The sequence below is a fragment of the Zootoca vivipara genome, chromosome 5 (genome assembly GCF_963506605.1).
Source record: "Zootoca vivipara chromosome 5, rZooViv1.1, whole genome shotgun sequence".
Classification (NCBI taxonomy): Eukaryota; Metazoa; Chordata; class Lepidosauria; order Squamata; family Lacertidae; genus Zootoca; species Zootoca vivipara.
Window position 1 is genome coordinate 43,070,263 of NC_083280.1, and position 15,702 is coordinate 43,085,964.

At 47.5% G+C, this 15,702-nt stretch overlaps 1 protein-coding gene across 4 annotated transcripts in view; it reads left to right on the plus strand.

Moving 5' to 3' along the window:
• Nucleotides 1–7,569, plus strand: part of LDB1 (LIM domain binding 1) — a 64,675-nt gene extending 57,106 nt beyond the window's left edge. For 3 of the 4 annotated variants that reach the window (XM_035132620.2, XM_035132624.2, XM_060274687.1), the window contains exons 4-11: nt 244–319; nt 585–687; nt 2,028–2,200; nt 2,417–2,539; nt 3,042–3,125; nt 3,713–3,836; nt 4,280–4,428; nt 5,117–7,569. In XM_035132620.2, coding sequence (XP_034988511.1) covers nt 244–319; nt 585–687; nt 2,028–2,200; nt 2,417–2,539; nt 3,042–3,125; nt 3,713–3,836; nt 4,280–4,428; nt 5,117–5,347 — 1,063 coding nt within the window. In that variant the 3' untranslated portion in view covers nt 5,348–7,569. The remainder of the gene's footprint in view (nt 1–243; nt 320–584; nt 688–2,027; nt 2,201–2,416; nt 2,540–3,041; nt 3,126–3,712; nt 3,837–4,279; nt 4,429–5,116) is intronic. The other variant, XM_035132621.2, reaches the window with a different exon arrangement.
• Nucleotides 7,570–15,702: the final 8,133 nt, after the last annotated feature.

Genomic DNA, 15,702 nt, shown 5'->3' on the forward strand with positions numbered 1-15,702 from the left:
TTGCAAAAATATGGCCCAGTGATTGGAGAGTTAGACACAGATGTGGAGAAACCTGAATTTACATCCCTGCTCAGCCATTAACTTGATGGATGGCACTTGGAGTGTGGGGAGGCATTTTTCCATCTGTGAAATGTGAACACCAAAGCAAGTAATACATTCTGCATCATCGTAACACCCCGGAAAAATTATCCTATCTTATTAGATCAAAATATTAATTGTTCAATTGCTATGGTTGATTGACAGGAGGCACACACCATATGGGAACCAGACTGACTACAGGATATTTGAGCTCAATAAGCGGCTGCAAAACTGGACAGAGGTATATTTATATGGGGGTTCAGGGGGGTTGAATCGGGAGGAAGAGTGAGGAAACCTGCCGAGGAGGAGGAGGCTCCAGGGCCTCAAGGGTGGGGGTACTGTTACTCTTGCAGGGGATGGAAGAAGAGTCTGGGGTGTCCACCAAGCCCTTGGAAACACCCTTCCTGGGTTCCTTTGCTGCCCTTGGTGGTGGTTGGTTATCTGCTAGCCTTTGGAGATCTCCCCTCCCTCCCTGCATGTAATGCTCTTGTCCTTTGTTGCTGCAGGAATGTGACAATCTGTGGTGGGATGCCTTCACCACTGAGTTCTTTGAGGATGATGCCATGCTAACAATCACCTTCTGTCTGGAAGATGGACCAAAGAGATACAGTGAGTCTCAGCCTAGGATGGATCCTGCAGGCAGGCACAGTTGTCTCATGCAGGGAAAGGGCTGGAAGCTGAACAAGTTGCTTCAAAGCCTCTCCTGAGCTAACCTTGAAGGAGTAGTCCCCTGTTTTCAGGGTTGGCTTTGAGCTTGGTAGCTGGTGTGGCTCCACCAGCCCCCCTTGCCTTCACAGCCCATCCTGAAGAAGGAACTCCACAAGAACCTACTACATAGCTCAGATATTGGTAAAGCTGATGACTAGGAAAGAAAGGAGCGTATATCGTACTGCTTACCAGGATATAAAACATAGTTGTCAAGTTTTCCCTTTTCTCGTGAGGAAGCCTATTCAGCATAAGGGAATTTCCCTTAAAAAGGGGGGGGGACTTGACAGGCTATAAAAACCTGGCCCTTCATTTTGCAACCACCGAACACTCCAGTTGCCTTCCAGCAGACATTTAGCACCTGTGATCTTGCTTAGGAGCTCATGGTGTGTACCTCACCATGGTCACTCATGTTGAAGCATGAGACCACCTGTGGTGGAGCAGGGCAAGTTTTCAGAAATTCCTCTCGGTTCCTCCAGTATAAATACATTTTCCATGATTGAAAACAGATCTTTAGTGCTTCCTAGGCACAGTTACATAAATTGGCTGAAAAGGTTGGTGTGTTAAGAGGCACATTGGAAATGAAAATCTTCTTAGTCTTAGAAGTTTCAAGCAATTTTTAAAAAGCATTTTCATCTCTCTAGTTCCTCCAAGAATCTTCATTTCTCACGGAGGAACTGAAAAGTTTCGGGGCCAGGATGGTCTTGATTTATGCATTCGTGTCAGCACTTGCATGTGTCTTAAGGCACACCCACACCCCTCCTTTATACATCATATTCTAGATAAGAGGCAAATTCTTTCAGGATGAAAATGTGTATCATTTCTTTTTAAAGCAATTTGGCACATCACCAGTGCCAACCTCAGGACAGAGGTTGGAATGCTGTTGTTGTCTAAGTAGGCTTTCAAAGCATAGCTTCCCAGAGACCCAGTTGATCACAGCAGGTCACAGCTCTGATCACCACAATTTTCATGGGCAACCCACCTATAAGTAAGTCTGAGGGGTTGGGAAACAAGGACAGTTTGCCCAGGACCCCCAAAACTGGAGCTTGGACTGCTCTACATATTCATTTGGATACTTCACCTGGTGACTTACTATGGAAGACTTGGCTCGCTTGGTATTTCCATGGAGATGCTCAAGATGCCCAGCATAAAAAAATAAGTGCCTATTGCTCTAGCAGCCCTGAGTCTGCAGTGCAAAACATTAGTAACTGATTTTCATTTCCCTTTCCTTCCACTACGTCTAGCGATTGGCCGCACCCTGATCCCCCGCTATTTCCGCAGCATCTTTGAAGGGGGTGCTACCGAGCTGTATTATGTCCTGAAGCACCCGAAGGAGTCCTTCCACAACAACTTTGTCTCGCTCGACTGTGACCAGTGCACCATGGTCACCCAGCATGGCAAGCCCATGTTCACCCAGGTGAGAGGGCAGCACTGGTCCTTTTGCCTCGCCCCCAAGCCAGGCTAGCAGGAGTCTGTGCTGAACTGCTCCCCAGAGTAGTTCAGCCTTTGTCCCTGCTTATGACCTCCTGCAAAGAGCGGGAGCAGGCAGAAACCTAGAGACCAGGTTTGTTTGCAGGGTGGAGAAGGCTTGCCTGAGCCTCCAATGTCATTTGTTTGCTTTCCACTTCCCCAGGTGTGTGTGGAGGGCCGCCTCTACCTGGAGTTCATGTTTGACGACATGATGAGGATAAAGACGTGGCACTTCAGTATCCGGCAGCACCGGGAGCTCATTCCCCGCAGCATCCTTGCTATGCATGTGAGTCCTGTGTTTGGTACTGGCTGTGGGCTTGACCTGGTTTAAGCAACTCAGCCGGACTCCCTCTGAAATCAGGAGCATTCTGTTGCTTGAGATTGCTTTGTGTTACTGAGCACCCCCCTCCCCCAGCACTGTTGCTTCTTGGAACTTGGATCTTTGCCAGCTCAGCTCCTCTGCACCCAGGCCAGCACCTGTCACCAGAGGGAAGAAGCGGGTGCACAATTCTCAATTCCTAAATTGTTGATCTTGGACTGGTTGCCATACGTGAGGCTTTTATCCAAATTTTCATCATATCTGCATTTCATGGGTTTGTTTTTATTGCATTTCATTGGCACTCTATTTTTCTACTGAAAAGAATCGTAAAGTGGCTTTGGGGAGAAATAATACAAAATGCAATGAAAACTAACCCCAAGAAATATTTATGGTCACATTGATTAAGAGCAGCAGTAGTACAAACAAGCCTCCTATTCTTGTTGGACTCTTCCTTCTCTCCTTACTGCAGGCGCAAGATCCCCAGATGCTGGACCAGTTGTCCAAGAACATAACTCGATGCGGACTGTCAAACTCCACGCTCAACTACCTCCGAGTAAGTGCTTTCCCACAGCACTGGTTAGGCTATGAAAAAGGCTCCCTTGCATCCTTCCCTTTTACTTTTCATAAAGAAACATAAAGCTTACCTTTCAAATGCGGCACCTGGGGAATAATGCCTCTGTATTTTTTGCTCTACTTTATGATTTATTTGAACAGAGCAGATCCTTTTACTGTGTGCATATTGTGACTGCAAGGAGGACTGGAAGCCAGGAAGTTATTGCTAGAAACTATTTCCGTGCAAGGGAAGAGTACAGGAAAAAGTAGATTTGAGGTTTATACAGAGGAACGTGAATTTGTATAAATATATTTATGTATGAAAATCAGCTTGTGGCATTGGCTTCTGCGAATGCTCCACAGCTGTTGGGGGCAAAGATGCCTTCATATTGGGCTATGCCCGTGTGCACAGAAAAGTCTCTGTATTCTGTGCATACCTTGTTGCCAGGGTGCCCCTTTTCCATCTTGCCCAAGTTCAGTCTACAGACACAGAGCTGCATTTGGCTCAGGGAGGTTTCTGGCCTCTTAACAGGGGCCTGCTCTCCGCAGCAAAACCCAACCGCATCTCTTTTTCTTCCCTCTTTACAGCTTTGCGTAATCTTAGAACCAATGCAGGAGTTGATGTCACGGCACAAGACCTACAGCCTCAGTCCCCGGGACTGCCTCAAGACATGCCTCTTCCAAAAGTGGCAACGGATGGTGGCGCCACCTGGTGAGAGTTTTGCAGGGCCGCCCTCGGTACTACAGCTTCCTGTGGCTTGACCACCAAGGTGGATGCATTTCCTGTGAAGCCCACCAGAGGGTGCTATGGGCATTGCCCTTCTCTGGGATGCAATTGCTACCGGTAGTAGGGACTGCTTCTGCCAGTAGGGAATGCTGACAGTGCTTGGTGGCAGAACTCTCCTGGCTTCTATACCTGGCTCTGTTGCTACAATGTGGGATGGGCGAATGAGATCTGGGGGTTGGTGATGTTCGAAGAGGTTACAGGCAAGTGTAACCAGTGAATCAGGCTTTGGGGGAAGGCTAGCAAATAATACAACAGCGAGTTGGGTTGGGAGGTATTTTTAGGTACAGCTTGACTGTGTTGGGGAGTTCTGGATTCTTTTGCTGGGACCAAGATGTCTCACTGGCGTTCCCTTTGCTAACACTTTCCAGCTGAGCCTGCACGTCAGCAGCCCAGCAAGCGCCGGAAAAGGAAGATGTCAGGGGGCAGCACCATGAGTTCTGGTGGTGGCAACACCAACAACAGCAACAGCAAGAAGAAGAGCCCAGCCAGCACCTTTGCCCTCTCCAGTCAGGTACCTGTAAGCATCCCCTTTTCATTCTCTCTTTTCGTAACCCGAGAACTCCTCCTGCGAGGGGCCCTGCTCCATGTAGCTGGAACACCCTCAGAAATGCTGGAGAAGGCTCCCTGCAGTATATCTGCAGGGGGCGGGATAGAGAGCTTCGTTTGTTCAAAACGGCAGTAGCAGCAGCCATTTTGAAAATGGCAGCACTGTTTGGGTTCCCGTTGGTGCCAGAGCCACATCAGGAAGAGGGTTCCTTCTGTGATTCTTCATGTTTGACACCCCCAAGCTCTATGCCACCTACATTCAGGCATAGTCAGAGGGGGCGAGCTTCCTCCTCATGAGGGAACAGTAGGTCCAGAGGCATTTGACCTCTTCCTCCTTGGATCAGATCTGGAACGGAACAGAGAGGGGCCATATTTATCCTACGCTCTGGTATATTCCCAGACGTGTTAAGTGGCTGTCAGCTCCTAAACACACAGTGGAAATGGAGTAGCCACAGTTGTAGGAATGTTGGCCTGTGTGGGTTTGGGGTGGGGTGGGCGGTTCAGCTTGATCAAAGAAGTAGAGACTAAAGGAAGCCAAGGGGTTGGGGTCTCCTATTCAGAAGGAAATGATTTGATTTGGCGGTGGCTGGCTCCCTCTGTGGTGTGGGTCAGGGCAGCCTCCACCTCGATTATGTTTCGGGACCCTCTTCCCTCCTCAGGATGTGATGGTGGTGGGCGAGCCGACCCTGATGGGCGGGGAGTTTGGTGACGAGGACGAGCGCCTGATCACGCGGCTGGAGAACACGCAGTTCGACGCTGCCAACGGCATTGATGACGAGGACAGCTTCAACAACTCTCCCGCGCTGGGCGCCAACAGCCCCTGGAACAGCAAGCCCCCCTCCAGTCAGGAGAGCAAGTCTGAGAACCCGACGTCGCAAGCATCGCAGTAAAGCCCTAACCCCCAGCCTGGCCTTCCACGGACTTGGCTGGCGTCCCCATGGACTGAGTCGAAACCGTTCTACCTGGACAATTTGTGAAGAAGAGTAGCCGGCTGGCTGGCCGGCAAGGTATCAGGGCCGGTGGGCCTTGCAGCACCAGCCTGCCCACCTACCTGCCTCCAGTTGGCCTGGCCACCACTCCCTGATGTCTGCACTCTTGGCTGTGCCCTCTAGGGCAGACTTGGGGCGCTGGGCCTGACAGAGCCTGGGTCTCACTCTAGGCCTGGCAGAATTTTAACTCCTCCTCCCTTCCCACCCATGCATCCAGAGCTCCGGACAACACAAGCGGCACTCTTGCAGGATGGCGTTCCATGCTCTTTATACGCCCCGTTGGAACCTGACTGGCACGAAACACCTCAGGAAGGGAAGGGGCCACGAATGCTCCTGGCGATTTGGCAGAATGTCCAGCCCTAAGCACGTTTTATATAGAAGTCCAGCTCCATATTTGGCCTCAAGGGGGCTCCCTTCTAACAGGAGGGTCTGGCAATGTCACGGGGGCAGCTATGATTTCTGTGGGGTGGGTCTCAAGCAGTCGTGCGGCAGTGGGGCTAATGCTGTCCTGCCTGAAGACAAGGGGAGTTTAATGCCTCCTGGAATGTGGTTATAAAAGAACCCTGCAGTTGGCATGGTGGGGGCACATGCCCCTTGTGGTCTGGCCCTCTGCCTGGCCTGCTCCTACAGAAAACTTCGATCTTGACCCCTCCCCTGTACTTTGGGTTTGGTTTTTTGTTTTTTTACAAAAAAAATTATTAAAATTGTACGTTAAAAAAAATCTGCCCTTCCTCCCTATTTCCCCCCAATCCTGATTTTTGTACAGGCTTGTCTACCAATTGGGAGTCTTGGTTTTTATATACAGTTCTGAGAGCTTCAAACCAAGGAGAGACTTTGCAGACTTCCTTTCTACATCATTTGAGGACAGCATGGCTGCCCCACTTTGCCCCCTCTGTGTAACTTGTGTGTGCTGCTGTCCTTGCTCCCTCCCTTCTCTACCACTCCCCCCCCCCTTTCGGGTTTGTGTACCTTGTGCTTGTATATTTCCGCGCTGTAGGCTGTGTGTATGATACTGTTCTTTCACTGTGTTCTCACTAATGCAGCCGCCCCCACCAGTGGTTGGGGGAGTTCATTGTGACGGGCGTCCTTTGTGGGAGGCAGGAGAGTTCAGAGGGTACTGTCACCAGTTTACAGCAGTGCAGAACATGGGGAATGGGGGTGAACGCAACCTGGAGATGGGGTAACACATGCTTTGTAAAGAAGGGTGGCCATTTCCTCCATTACAGAGTGAAGTTCTAGGTAACTTTTTTCCAGTCGGATCCATCCTTCCTGGTGGGGATTGACAGGGGTCACAAAGGTCCCCAAGGAAAGAAGACCTGTTCCTTAAACCCACCCAGTTCACTCTCTGGTGTTTGGATGTCACTCAACATTTTCCACCTGCAATTCCTTACTCTTAATTTTGTCCCGAGAACCATGGAAAGAAGTTGCTTTGTCATGGAGGCCTCAAACCAAACATCTGTAAAGCTTGGGTTGCCATCTGTGAGGTAGCCCACAAAGTCTTTTGGTCACCTCATGGCATGGACTGATTCTGAGGGTGGTGGCATTTAGAGGGCACAGTCTGGACTGTCATGGCAACCACCCTTTGCCTTACTTAGACTGTTTCTCTAAGCAGGTCCCAGACTGCGAGGGGCTTTTTTAGGAGGATTGCTGCCGCCAGGCTTACCCTAGAGCTGCCGTTTCCGGCCCATTGCTCTGTGGTAGACGCCACCTGGCTCATGCGCTGGAATCTCATAAGTTCTCCATTCCCCTGGAGGACCCCAGATGGATCAACCTGGAACATGCTTGGGGTGTGGGGTGGGACTGGTCACTTTTTATGTTTCTGGGCCCAGATGCTCCATTCTGGCTCTACCCCTCGGGAGTAGGCAATACAACAGTCAAGACTATAATTTACAGGGCGTTTTTCTGTAACCTTTTTGTACCTAAATATATGAGTGTCACGTCCCCCATTGCTGTGCTCGGCATGAACTGGTGACGTGAACTCTGTCCCCTCTCCCCACCCTTCTTGCCCTTTCCACCTACCACTCCCCCTCCCCCCCCCCGGGGCACTGTAAAGCCTTTTTTTTTTTTGCATAGTTTGTGCCATTTATGGTCATGTATGGTACCAATAAAACAACTTTTTTCGGTTTGGTGCTCTCCTGCCAGAGTCGTTTCTCATCGGACCTCGAGGAAAGGGACCTTGCTAGGTATTCTCCCTTGCTAGGTGAGTCTTGGACTCCCTCGCTTAGCCTGAAGACTTACCTGTTGTTCCCTGGTGCCAGCCTCTCCTAAACTTTAAACACTCCTACTTCCCTCCTATCCGTCCTCCTTTCCATCTCCACGGAACTCTGTTTGCTGGTACAACCCATTCTGGAACTTATACACCAGGAAACAAAATAAATAACAAACACATCAAAAAAATCACAGAAAATGTTCAACAGATCAGCATTCCGGTGTGAAGGCAGGGAGGGCATGGATCAACAATGCTGGTAGTGATTGGAATGGCATAGCTCCTAGAAACATGGAGTTGGTGGTTTGCAACACTGCTTCTTACCTGCAATAGTAAATTGTCCTACATCACTGACCCAAGCAACCATAGGCCACGTCGTAGGGAGATGGGGGAAAGGAGGGAAATGTTATTTCAGGCTAGCCAGGAGAGTCACTTGTTAAGTACTTAGTGGTGGAAAAGCATGATAGGCAGCAGTTCTTTGAACAACTTACGATGGAGTGCCAACTGCGAGTCATCTTCCTGCCTCACTAACAGTGGTCACTTCTAGCTTACATTTCCCTGCCCCTGCATGTGTTTTCGAAATGAATGCAGTGAAGCTACTTCAATGTAGTTGTAACTCTTCTCGTGTTGGAAAGGCCATCTTAACCCCTTGTGAAGCCTGTGTGATTTCCAAAGTCGTTGCAGCCCTCTTCCCTGTTCCACATCTCCTATTTGGAACAGACCTTTCCAACATTTCAAAGACATAGGTCTTTTGACCGCTCTCCTGTCCCTTCTCCATGCAAATTTAAAAAGTGAGGATGGAGTGGTAACTTCTGTCAGCAAACAGCCACAGCACAAACATGCCTGCTTCTAGATAGGCCTTTATTCCTGTTTTAAGCTTAAACACATTGGTTAGCAGTTGCTAAACTGTTGGATCCCATACGCACAAACCTGTTGGAAGAGAAGAAACCAACTTCTCCAAAGCCTGGGCCTTTATTTTTTTTAACCTTTCTTTATATGACAGGGCTACTCAAGGGAAGCCCTAAGGAGTTTTCCGTCAGGATAATTATTTGTGCTTCTTTAGAAGCCTTTAACTTTGGGTGGCTGAGGGGGAAATGGGCCTCCACGCTTTTGTTCTGACATCAGCCTCCTGGTGCATTGGCTCTTGTCCTGATAGCAGGAAACCACAGAGATGCAAAGAGGCGACAGTGCTTGTGCTGTTGAGGGTGAGGACAGGAGGAGGTTAAGCAATGGTTAATCTTGCCAATTGTCCTATCCTGTTGGCAAAGGACTAAAGGTCAGGCAAGTTCTGTCATGATGCCATTGGGGAAGGCTCAGGTTTCTCGCTCCTTTCCTCATCAGTAGGAGCAGCCAAAAAATACTTTTCAGGTCCAGCATCCTAGATCCTCCCCCCCCCAAAAAAGCTGTCATAGGTTACTAGAAACCCATAATGTTGAGGTTGAAAAATCGAATACAAATTAGCTCTGTTGCATCTTCATTGCCAGCAGCTTGCTTTTTGTGAGTTGGGGACCCACAATATATAAAAAAACCTCTTTCTTTCAGGGTTACCTTCTCAATTTGTGAGTAGTCCACTATATATTTTACCCATTCTGTCGTCAAATATACAAATAAAACCCATTGTGCCAATTTTCTCCAGCAAAACAAATTTCAGCTGGAGATTTCAACTTGCTCATTTTGTCTTTATTGAAAGGATGCTCAGTTGGGACAGAGAAGAACGGCATATATCTTATAGTTGGTCTTAGCATTTGAATGTTTAGTAGCTAGTGGCAAGATTTTGGGGTTTTTTTAAAGTCCCATTGAGTTCAGTAAGACTTAAGGAAACCAGGCACAGGATTGCATCCCTAATTCCCTTTGAAATGCAGACCCACTGAGAAAAAAACCAAAGAAACTCCTCCCACCCCTGCCCACTACTTGTGCTGTAGCTGCTAGGAGCTGATGCCGTGTTCCACTGAGCAAACTGATGCAATTGCCACTTTGCCCTTTCCTCTCCAGAAGATTACAGTGTGATCAGCCTGAACACGAAGAAAGGCACTGCAGTCAGGCCAAACTGCTCTGTGAAGACATGTTGACTTTGCGCTTGGATATGGAGGTAACATTTGGGTACATTTAGTACTCTCTATGGTCCCATTAAAACTTGATTGTACAGTATACTCATTCTAAGGAAGGGCCGCTTCTGATGCTGCTAGCTGCTCGCAGGAACTTGCATTTAGGAAGCACAGTAAGTCTGCAACTTGTGTGCATTCAGCTTTATGCACTTGGCAATTAAAAACAAAACAAAAAAGCATTTTAAAAGGGGACAGGCATCCGGGGGGGGGGGACTTTTGCAATCTCACCTACCATTGCACCCAATGTGTTTTGATTATCTATGATTTTGGCTTTAGGCACGATCTCTGGAACGTAACCCCTATGTAAGTGGCAGACTTACTGTACATCACATTTCATGTGTATTCAGATCCCTTTAAAACCATGTTCATTATCCCATCATTCATTGGGATTTGATTTTCATGCAAAATATGGACATCAATATGCCATCCTTTTCTGTCATGTTGTCTTCTATTATTTACATCTTGCATTTATATCCCTGTTTTCAGCCAGGATTGGCTCCTGGAGTGACTTTTAAATCAAACACCCATATAGATACAATACATCTATGGAGATCTTTGGGGGGAGGTGGGGTGGGGGGGAGTCATTTTACCCCTTAGCAGTCATTGATACAATGCAGGCTTTTCTTTCCAGAGAGAGGGAAGGCAAAAGAACCATCAGATAGATACAAGGGTTTGGTGATGGTACAGATGGCAAACCAAAAAAGCTGCCTTTTCCTTGTTCATCATTTTAAAGAGACGGAGGGACTGGAAAATGCTGTTCCAAAGGTTTGCAGCCCTGTTTCCTGCGTGATGCGCTGCTCAACAGGCCTGAGACCCCACATTTAACTGTTTAGTATGTTATTAAATGGAATATAAGGGACCCAGGTGGCGCTGTGGTTAAACCACTGAGCCTAGGGATGGCTGATCGGAAGGTCGGCGGTTCGAATCCCTGTGACGGGGTGAGCTCCCGTTGCTTGGTCCCAGCTCCTGCCAACCTAGCAGTTCGAAAGCACGTCAAAATGCAAGTAGATAAATAGGAACCGCTACAGCAGGAAGGTAAACGGCGTTTCCATGTGCTGCTCTGGTTTGCCAGAAGCGGCTTTGTCATGCTGGCCACATGACCTGGAAGCTGTACGCCGGCTCCCTCGGCCAATAATGCGAGATGAGCGCGCAACCCCAGAGTCGGTCACGACTGGACCTAATGGTCAGGGGTCTCTTTACCTTTACCTAAATGGAATAACATTGTGAAATGTGTTTCTATCTGCTTTATCTGCATCTGATTACATCAGTAATCTAGAAGCATTCTTCAGAGCATAGCTCTTTTAATATTCCTCCTGAGTTTCTCATAGGAGGAATGTTTTAAAGGCCTATCCTGTGTGAAGGACGCAAGTGGGTCAATTGTTCTGAAAGCACCACTGCTCCCATTGGTAAATGACACAATGTCATTTGGATTCTGAAAGGCTGGCCCCAGGGTGGGTGGCTTTGGAGTGCAAGCTAGATAGCCATTGGCTCTCTTCCGTTCTTAATCTGTGATTCTGGGAGGAGCAGCCGGTAGGCTTGCCAGACTTAATAGAGGACAGGACTTCTGTGCCTTTAATTGCCCTGCTCTCTTTTGAGTCTGAAAACTTTAAAGAGAAACCAGCAGACCCTTTGCTTGGAAATTAAACAAAGGGTCTGCTGGTTTCTCTTTAAGGTTTCCAGACTCAAAAGAGAGCAGGGCAATTAAAAGCGCAGAAGTCCTGTCCTCTATTGAGTCTGGCAACCCTAGCAGCCGGTACCTTGAAAACAAAACTACTTGTGTGAACTTAAAGGTGGCCTTGTCATTGAGTGTGTTATATAAACACATGCCAGGCAAGGATGCCTGTTCCCTGTACCTTCCAAGGAGGAAGTGGCCTGCAACCATCACAAACTCTAAGCCAGAACACGGTGGACTTACCCTCCTCCACCTGCCCCTCATAAGCTTCTTGCTTCCTGCTTGTGTTTCCAAGCGTGCTGATCTCTGCAGAGGTGTTCCTGTCAGCCACGCCCACAGCAAAAATACACAGCACCCTGCAGATTAAGAACAATTCAAATAATTACAAACCCAAGAGCAACAGGAAAGGAGCATGTTGGTTTCTGTCTTTAAACACTTGCGGCCATATATGAAAGATAGCCCTTAGTGTTGTTTTAAGGATTATTGAGATAATGTATGTGAAGCTCTGTGAACACTCATAGGGTATTATATCAAAGCATATGTATAATTGTGCACTATTTTATTTAAAAGCATTTAAGACTGGCTCCAGATTTTTGCTAGCTTCAGGTTGTTAGGAGTTTCCTAAATAGGCTGCAGCAGTGCACAGAAAGAAACAGTCTGGGAAGTAGTTATTTAAAAAGAAGCAGTGAGGTGAGGAAGGGGGGGGATACCATTTTGTACTACAGTATTACTTCCCTTGATCAGGAGCACTATACTTTGGTTAGAATACTTAGCTTAGCTTAGAATAGCATTAGGCTATTTTGCTGCTGCATCACACTGTCATCTCATGTTAAGCTTGTGATCCACCAAGACCCATAGATCCTTTTCACATGGCAAGGCAGGTGTCCCCCCTCTTGTAGTGTAGCCTGCATGGAGTTCTGCCGCCTGTTCCTTCTCACTCTTTTCCAAAAAACACCTGCAAAAGGACACTTTTTTCCTGCGGTGACATCATGTAGCCCTGGTAACCTCCCCCTCCCAATCTTTGATCTTTATGGCCCAGCACTCTGCTCTCTTTGTTTCTTAATGGTACCTCTATCAGCTGATCTGCTGAACAGGAAAACCAGTGTAGCCTGTATGTTTATACTGCACCTGGCATCGTCCCTTAATACTCCACTCTTATTGCCTGCTTCCTTAAACTGGGACAAAGCTTCAGTAGCAGTGTTGGCAGGACAGAGGGAGAGTTCCCAGCATAGCTGCCAAGTTCTCCCTTTTTTTAAGGGAAATTCCCTTATGCTGAATAGGCTTCCTCATGAGAAAAGGGAAAACTTGGCAGCTATGGTTCCCAGTCCTTGCAATCAAGTCCCTTCAAATGCTTAAAGACTCACTAGAACTGGCCTCTGCATGCCATAAAGAGCACACCCATGGCTTTCTCAACACAGACTGGACAAGGAGTCTTCACTTTGGGAGTGTGCATTTTGTATTACAAATCTGGATTTCCCTTGTCCTCTCTTCTAGGATGGTGGTCTCCTGCTGTTTGGTGAAATGAGTCCTGGAATGGGTAGCAACGGGGCAAAGCAGCAGAAATGCATTGATGTGTGTGGTCTTTTTTTTTATTACAGGTGAATGCTATTTGTTCCGTTTTCACAGTCACTGGCTTCATATCCCTAAGCAAACAGGTGTTTAAGCACGTCACGCCTCCACCTCTTTTGTCAACAGCAAGGAGAACTCCTGGTTTTTAAGGAGCCCAGTTCCAGACTTAGTTATGCAGGCTTTCCATGAGAGTGGCTTTTTAAAAAAATCATGAGATTTTAAAGTAGAATAACAATTTACCTCTTGTATTCTGACATATGAGCCTGTTGAAGCACACTAGAATTATTTCAAGTGCTCTCCAACTAGCATTGTCTTCTTTAAGGGGAATTAAATGGGTAGCATCCAGTAGCTATAACTCTTATAGGGCTAGGTAACTGCACCCAAAGATCACGATGCCATGAAGCTCACAGGGTGACCTTGGGCCAGTCACTGCCTCTCAGCCTAAACGACTTCACAGGGATTAAATCGGGGGGAAGAGCCACAGTGCCCCTGCCTTTCCTTTTGAGACCCTGGTGGTTCCCCTCTGTCTGCCCCTTAGCTCGCCTATTGTCCTCAGGAGTGGTGGAGGAAGCATCCCCAGTGTTTGAAGTATGAACTGTCAGGACAGTCAGCTTTGGTACATGCAGTGGGGGAGCATCTTGTCCTTCACTTCAGACAGCAAAATGTATTGTGCTGACCTTACTGGATCATCACCTTGTCATGGTGCGTGGGCTTGCACGTTCCTATGACCCTTGTGAGCGAAGCTGTCAGGAATCTCGTACTCCCAGCAGGGTCACCCAAGGCGGTAAGGTCAAAGGGAAGGAGCCAGACAAAGAATGATCCCAAGAAGTCCTCAACGGCAGAACAGGCAGATGATAACAAGCGGTATGTTACAACGGCTGTGAAGGCAGATGAAGGCTGCAGCAGATAGGATCTACCGGTTCATCCTGACTACTCATGCCATTGGAACAGAGCCCTACTGCGAAGACTGTGCATTGATCATTGTGCACTGATCTACACACATAAAACAAATTCACGCACAGGCACCTTCCAAAAACCCATCTCACGGACTCATTGTTAAAACCGTGTTTATGGAAGACAATCTTACTCGGCTATGAGTGATCACCAAAGAAGAAGAATTGTCCTGACCTTGTCTCTCTCACCACGAGGAAGCACAGGATTGCTGTAGATTAAAGATGGAATTTCAGTTCCAAAATGCATTTATATCCCACCTTTTCCTCCAAGGGGCTCAAGGTGGCACACATGCCTCTTCCTACCCTTTCTTTCTTTTTCTTTTACCTTCACAACATCCCGCCCTGTGGAACACCCTCCCATCAGATGTCAATGAAATAAGCACCTATCCTATTTTTAAAAGACATCTGAAGGCAGCCCTGTTTAGGGAAGTTTTTAATATTTAATGCTGTATTGTTTTTAACACTCGATTGGGAGCCGCCCAGAGTGGCTGGGGAAACTCAGCCACATGGGCGGGGTATAAATAATAAATTATTATTATTATTATTATCCCTGACAGCTAGAATAGGTGGAAAGACTGTGAGTGGCTGAAGGTCACCCAGTGATCTTTGTGGCTGATGCTCAGGGGTGCCAACTTGAATAAAATATGGGGGGGGCAGGTAAGCCCCATCCCTCATGATTAATTTGAATGGCACACCATTTGAATGGCAGTGACTATCAACTCTTGGCCTCTAGGGGTTGGCTCCTATGGGCTGAGTTGAAATTTGAACCTTGGTCTCTCTGGTCCTAGTTCAGGACTCCAATCGCTTCACCACAGGACTCCAAGACAACAATCCACTCCTAGTCAGACCCTTGGGGGGGTTGTTCTCTTTCTCCACCCCCCCCCCCAGCATATTCAATTAAAAAAAACCCCAAATCCTAGAGTGGCCAGAGGCAAAACAGGATAGGCTGCTGCCCACTTAATAGCTATGGGAATTTCAGCAAGTGAATTTATTGCATTTCTACCATTGGCCATTTCAAAAACTGGATCTTTTCTCATAAACCAGTTTCAGTCATATGTATCTTTCTAATCTGGGGCAAAGGACAAGCTTCAAGCAAGCAAAGCAGCATCATTGGTTCGGCAATCTTTATTGAATCCCAGTGTTGGGGCTGTTTGTTTTTGCAAAACAATTCTGTTCCCCTGAGGCGTGAGCTGCTTGCTAAGGAATGTCCCTCTGGAAGGATAAAGCAGGAGTTCAGACTCCCAGGCGACTGTTTCAGTCTACCCCAAGGCACCCTTAGCTCTTTAACAAGGAAGTTTCCTGTCAGAAATTCCTCATTCCCCAGGCCCCACTAGAGACAGCCTTAGCAGCCGGAAATGAGGTGCTACAAACCCTCTGAGGGAGTTTGATTTAGGAGAAGGGTGGGCCTGGTTCCTTTCACAGGAGGAGCGGAAAGGCCTAGCGAAGAAATCAGTAGCTCCTCCCTGAGTTAACATTACTACAGCAAAGGAGCAGTGTGGGAAAGCTCTATCCTTACAAAATAAATAGTTTTTACTAAGCCTTTTGCTAATGGAACAAAACTTTCGGTCTAATCAAGCTTATCCCTGTGCACCATATTTCCGAAAACTACCATGGATGACATCAATTTCAGAAACGATTACTCCAAGAAGTCCCTTGATCTTTGAATTTGTTTTGTACAGTTTTATACAGAAACATATTGAGCTCTGACTCAAAACCCTCTCACCTTGCCCCATTATCATTATACATGATAA